A 6,814-nucleotide genomic window follows, 5' to 3' on the forward strand; every position below is an offset into this window, starting at 1 on the left:
AACGGTTATGACTACGACATAGATGCTGAGATGGGAGGTATTGTCTACTCGACAAGCGAAGACAAGGTTGAAGCTGACACTGGTGCTCGCGCTTCAATTCCAGATAAATTCAGGGATTGCCGGAATGTACACAGAAAAAGCTTCCAAGGTTTCAGACTTTCAGAGAAGCACGGACTTGAAAAATCTGACGTTTGAAGTTAGGTCTAGTTTTCCCTACTTCAAATGTATTCAAAGAGGCAATTCGCGAGTACGCAATCTGAGCAGGGAAAGACATACACTTCAAGAAGAACGACTCAAACCGAGTACGAGCGGAGTGCAAGGACCTTAACTGCACGTGGACGTGTTATGCATCACTCATGGCCGACACAAGTATGTTTATCATAAAGACATACAAGGCTTAACATACTTGTCCACGAGTTAACAAGAATAGGTTTGCTACCTCCAAGTGGTTGGCAAAGACCCATCTACAGCATTTCAAATACAGTGAATCGTGGTCCGCTGCTGACTTCATGAACCGGGTTCAGTAGGATTACGTGCTTGAGTGTAACCGGATAAAGGCGTATAGAGCTAAGACGATGGGAGCTGCTATGACGTACTCCACACCACGTTTTGAAGCTCAGATGGAGTTGATCAAAGCAGAAGAGCCAGACGCTTACGAATGGATGATTGCAAAAGAACCGCAACACTGGGCACGATGTAACTTCCGGACTGGCCCCAAGTGCGAAATTTTGCTCAATAACCTGTGCGAGAGCTTCAATGGGAAAAGAGCTATACTCATGGCGAGGCAGAAGCCAATCCTTTCTATGTTGGAACAAATAAGAATGTACATTTTGCAAAGATTCAGTAAACAAAGGGTGGCGGGTCAGAAGTGGAAAGGCAAAATTGGACCAAGGATATACAGAATTCTGGAAACAAATAAGGTTCTCAGTGCAGAGAACATTGCATATTGGTGTGGAGAATCAAACTACCAGGTGTCAAATGTGTATGGTTCCATGTATGCCATTAATCTCGCACGTTCTACTTGTTCATGCCGAAGATGGGATTTGTCGGGTACGTGGATGCTATAAATTTAAATTGAATATTTTCAAAATTGTGTGATACTTACCTGTAACTTATTGAAATAACTAATGAACTTCAACTTATATATTTGGCAGGAATACCGTGCGCTTATGCAATAAGTTGTATTTGGCACAAAGCATGACGATCCACTCAAGTACGTTTTTCCGTGGTACAAGAAAGAATGTTACACAAACACTTACATGAACATGATACGATTAACCCACCTGATCAATGGCCAAGAACACGACTCGCTCCCAAGGAGATGCCATTGGATAGGGCTAAGCTTGGTAGGCCTAAGAAACTTAGGCGTCTTGAACACGAAGAAGTTGTTCCACGAAAGGGTACGTACATGACACAGAAATACGTGTATATTAAATGCTCAAAGTGTGAAAAAGTTGGGCACAATGCAAATACTTGTTTCCGAAGACAACAAGAAGAACAAGTTACTCTTTTGTTTTATACTCAAGTATTTGTGCACTTTTGTTACGTATATTAAACTTGCGTATACTTATGCACTTTTATAGAGACAACAACGTGCAAGCAGAGGCCATACAACGTAAGGACCTCAAACTACTCAAACTCAAACATCTTCACAGCCAACACAAGGTCAAACATCTTCACAACCAATATAGACAAGTGCACAACCCAGTCAACCAATTGTGCTTAGGGTAAGCAACTTGCGTGTCATATTGTTTGGATCCAACTTGCAGTATTAAACTTCGTTTAACGTTAGTGAACACTTGGATATGCAAAAAAGCCCCAGGTTTAGGACCCATAACACCAGGCGTGAACCCGTGATGCGCCCTAGGGTTTATTCAAGGAGTAATTACAAGCTAGTGATTTGAAATATTTACAAGCCACTTGGATAAGCAAGTTACATGTATTTTTGAAATATTTACAAGCTACCTTTTATGTATTACATACTTGTGTTATGGAGTATATACTCCTTATTTTGGAACAATTCTCTATTATTATGTGAATGTTAGGAGTTGTACTCATTTAGAAACTATTATGTCTACTGATTTTAGGAGGTGTACTCCTTCTTTAGAAACAATTTCCAGGATGGTCATTTTAGGAGTTGTAATCTTTCTTTTGAAACTATTATGACTATTGATTTTAGTGAATTTTATCATGGAGTATTTACTCTTTCTTTTGAAACTAGTTCGGCTATGATTCTATGAAGTTTTTATATGTCATATTCTAGTCACACTTGCACATAACAAGTAAACAGAATTCACCACAATTACAATATCAATAAATAGATTTCTAACAACCATGTCTTTCTCATCACATTTTCATTCACAACAAGTTCAACAGCCACAAATAGAGTGTCATAGACATCACAACCGTTACATTGTTACTTCAACAACAACATGCATAATACAACTATGATAACAAATATAAACAACTTAATTTTTTTTAATTCACTAGCTATCAGAAACCGCATATCGACTGCGTCGATCCCATCACCACCAGGTTCATTCTTTTCTTCATTTTTTTCGTCTTCGGCCAATCCAACCACATCCTCCTCAAACATATTGATCTTATCAAGCAACCCGGGAATTATTTGCACGGATCTCTTACACATAGGTGGGTCGATCCATTCCAAAAAGCCACAACTTTTGGAAATATTTTTCTGAAACAATATCACAATTTCCAGTTAACCCAAACCTTCACACATTAAAAAAATTCTAAAATAGAAACTAACCTATTCTGGACAACCAAAAAATCTTCTACCCGGGTTATCGGGGGTCCAGGACGTTCGTTTGACCCCGCTCAATCCGCAAGTGCACGTCGGCGTCCCTCGACCAGACTCTCATCTTCGCTCGCTGTGACAAGGATTTGTGAATCTTGTTTTCTTCCGATTCGACGTTGCTGAGCTCTCACTCGTCAAAGGTAAACATGAGTCACGACGAACCAGATTAGGTCTTCACAGATGAGTTTCGAGAATAAGAAAGTCGATTCAATCATTTACCTAAACCCAAACAACAATAAATACAAGAAAAAAAACTTAAAATATAATAAAACCACCAGAATATTAAGGATTTATTCGTGCATAAGGGCATTTGCATAAAATACCCAATTTCGATCACACTTGGCGAAAATGTGCGAATCTAACAAATTTTTGGAAAGCATTATCGACAGATGGATTCAACTCGTTAAAAAACAAAGTTTAAACTTTAAACATGAAAAAATCGTTTTCAGAATACGTATACTAACTAGCATTAAAAAAAAAAAAAAAGAATACGTATACTAACTTGAAAAACGTGGCAAACTCCAAGCGGTAAGAGCGTCATTTGTTCTTAATAATATCAAGGACGTAAGAGTACTCACAAAAAGGGAAGTAAAAAAACATAAAATTGTACTAAAGCCTATAATCAAAAAGCAATTCGTCGGTAGGTTCTGTTCTAGTATCTTCACCTTCACACAGAAAATAAGAAGGAAAAAAACAAAAAAAAAAAAACCCAAACATACCCTCACGAATCCCGACGAAATGATCGAGCTTCTATACACCGTGATCGCGGTGGAGATGACGGTGATCATAGCTGTGATATTCAGAACGCCGCTGAGAAAGGTCGTGATATTAGGGCTCGACAAGCTCAAGCGCGGCAGAGGTCCGGTCATGGTCCGGACAATCGCCGGCACGATCCTCCTCCTCCTCGTATTCACGGCCAACAACGTCATCAAGATCCAGTCACGCGCCGGCGAGCCCGGCGCCGGAGGACTCGGACCCACCGACCAGGTCCTCGTCGCTACGCACCTTCTCGAAGCTTCTCTCATGGGTAAACTTATTTTAGGATCTTATTGACATTTAAAAATATTAGAATTTTATATATTGCTGATTCACAATCAAGGGCTTTTATGAGATGTGATTTCACTTTTGCAAATTCTATAGCTCATTTATAGTCTTAGTCAGTTTAATTTATTGGTCCTCAGATTCAGTATAAGTTTGATGAGTTTATGATGAATGAGAAGAAAATCTGGGTTTGTCATGTTAATTAGTCCATGATCAAGTCTTAGTATTGATCTTTTAGGAGCTCGGTTCTTTTTCAATGTCTGTTATTGATTCACTGTCAAGGCTTTTATGAGATGCTATTTCACTGTTGCAAGTTATGGAGCTCATTCACAGCCACGTTCAGTTTGATTTTTTGACCCCCAGATTCAGTCTGACTTGGCAAAGTTTAGGGGTTGCATAAGAAAAACTGAGTTTTTCCTTGTTAATTACTTCGTGATCAAGTCCAAGTATTGTTCTTTTAGAGCTGGTTGGTTTCTTAAACCATTCTTGATTGGAATTTTGTGGCGTATTTGAAATAAATTAAACTTGAAAGCCACACATTTTTAGCAACTTTGTGGTATCGTCTATGAAATGAAATTACTCAAAAAGTGGTTGATCTATGTTTTGTTTTGGTAGTAAAATTGAATGCATGAATTCTATGCGGTTGTTGTCTGATCTGAAGTTACACAAAAAGTGTGAATCTTTATGTGGCGATTTTACACAATGTTCAGGATCAAGTCTGACTAGTAAAGTCTAGAAGAAATAAGAAGAGCCATCTCTGTTTCTCATTTAATACTTCATGATCAAGGCGGTAGTATTGTTCTTTACAAATGGATCAAAGTGGAAATCCATACTTTTATTAGCAACTTGTGGTTTATGAAATGAATACTAAAAAAATGACTATTTCTCTTTAGTTCTAGGAGTAAAATTTAATACGTTAATTCAATGCTGAACTGACTACAAAGAGATACGTATTCATTGCAACTTGGTCTCTAAATGAATTACTCAACAAATGAGATGGACTTCCAGTATTGCAAGTTATAGAGCTCAATTATAGTCACACAGGGTCATGTTAATATTTTGCTCCCCAGATTCACTCGGACAAGTGAAGGTCAGGATTCAATAAGAACAATCTGGGTTTTCTCATGTTAATTGCTTCATGAATAAAGTCTGTATTGTTCTTGATTAGCCAATTTTGGCGTGTGTGAAATGGATTAAAATTGAAAGCCACCCATTCTTAGCAACTTTACTCAAAAGTGATTGATATGTGGTTATGTTTTAGGAGTAAAATTGAATACATGAAATCAATTCGGTTGGTCTCTGAAAGCAAAGTTGGAATCTGTATGCAAGTGTTTGTGTAATGTTCAAAATCAAGTAATCCGATAGGTATGATATATATCGAAAGTTATTTCAGGGTTCTTGCTATTCCTGTCGTTGATGATAGGCAGATTATTTTTTGGTCCCCAAATTGATGAAATAAGAAGTACAATACGTGTGTTGTCATGTTTATTTACTTCATGAATAATTCTTGTTATTGTACATTAAGGAATTGATGATAGGTTATAAGCCACACATTGTTAGCAACTTGGTGGTCTACGAAATGGAGTTTCTCAAAAGTGATTGATCTCTTCATTCTGTTTTGGGAGTGAAATCGAATACATGAATTAATTTGTTTGGTCTCTGAAATGTAATGACTCGAACATGTGAATCTTTGTGTGACAATTTCGAAATGTTCAGAGATCAAATAATTCAATATATTGATTTTCAGGGTTCTTGCTGTACCAGTGTTAATGATAGACGATTAAGAAATGGATAATAGTTACAAGCCACAGACTTTATCAACTTGGTGGTCTATGAAATGAAATTACTGTGACTGATATATGTGTTTTGTTTTGTGAGTAAAATTGAAGGCATGAACTGAATGTAGTTGAGTCATGGCAAACCTTGTTTCTGAAATGAAATTACTCAAAAAGTGCGAACCTTTATTCGACGAATTTGCATAATCTTCAAAGATCAAATAATTTCGATAGATATGATATATATTCTGTCTCGGATATTGTTTCAGGGTTCATGCTATTCCTGTCGCTGATGATAGATAGATTGCACCACTACATAAGGGAGCTCCGGCTTCTAAGGAAGACAATGGAGGCCGTGAAGAAGAATAGCCGGAGCTCCGACGATCTGAAAAATGCCGGTGCCGCTGCGGAGGAGCTCAAAGCCATGGACAGAGACATATCGTTGCTTAGGGCTCAGATCAAAAAGCTCGAATCGGAGTGCGAGGCGAAATCGGGAGAGGCAAAGGCAGCGGAAGCCGAGGCTGAGGCCCGGAAAAAGCAGTCGGAGAGGTTCTTGATGGAGTACGACCACTTGGTCGAGGAAAATCAGAGCCTCCGAAGCCAGCTCGACTCGATTGCGAAGAGCACGTGATGCAATGTGAGTGGATTAATAAACAAACAGCTATTTGTGTTTATGTGTACTGATCTCAGAATCAATGTTTTTCTTTTAGGTTTTGTGTTGATAGAGAAGAAACTTAGTTGTCTGATCGTCAAAAAACTAAATTAAAAACTAGTGTTGGTCTCATTTTGGAGCCAGTTGTCAAATTCAAAGTATATGCTTTTTTTTTTCTCGGATTATTCAAAGTATATGCTGTGTTCCTTGAGATATATCGTTCCATTTGATGGTAGTATAGAAAATTAGTTTGAAAATGTTGGAAACTAATTAGAAAAATAATAATAACGAAAGTCGGCTCTAAACTGGTTTAAAAAGTGAATAAACCAAGTAAGGAGTTAGTATGGTGAAAATAATGACTAAAGAAGTTAGAAGTTCTAAATCTTGTCATTCTTTTTAGTGCATGTCAATCTTGCCTACGTAGAAAAAAAAAAAATCAGAGGCTTTGGGAGTTTTGTAAATTATTTTACTTGACGTACTTTCAAATAATGTCTCATTCTAGCAAAATAGAAAACAATTTATATTTGATTT

The 6,814-nt window shown here is 37.6% G+C and overlaps 2 protein-coding genes across 2 annotated transcripts; both read left to right on the forward strand.

Annotated features, from left to right (window-relative positions):
• Positions 1–575: 575 nt before the first annotated feature.
• LOC149407597 (uncharacterized) lies at positions 576–1,201 on the forward strand. Its single transcript, XM_089620974.1, has 2 exons — positions 576–1,050; positions 1,155–1,201. The coding sequence occupies exons 1-2, from the start codon at positions 576–578 to the stop codon at positions 1,199–1,201; spliced, it is 522 nt and encodes a 173-aa protein (XP_089477100.1).
• Positions 1,202–3,406: 2,205 nt separating this feature from the next.
• On the forward strand, positions 3,407–6,474 carry LOC149407598 (uncharacterized). Its single transcript, XM_089614550.1, has 2 exons — positions 3,407–3,842; positions 5,901–6,474. The coding sequence occupies exons 1-2, from the start codon at positions 3,554–3,556 to the stop codon at positions 6,260–6,262; spliced, it is 651 nt and encodes a 216-aa protein (XP_089470676.1). The 5' UTR covers positions 3,407–3,553; the 3' UTR covers positions 6,263–6,474.
• Positions 6,475–6,814: the final 340 nt, after the last annotated feature.

The sequence above is a fragment of the Urtica dioica genome, chromosome 1, assembly GCF_054948205.1.
Source record: "Urtica dioica subsp. dioica isolate 48M chromosome 1, U.dioica_male_clone48M_v1_H2, whole genome shotgun sequence".
Taxonomy (NCBI): domain Eukaryota; kingdom Viridiplantae; phylum Streptophyta; class Magnoliopsida; order Rosales; family Urticaceae; genus Urtica; species Urtica dioica.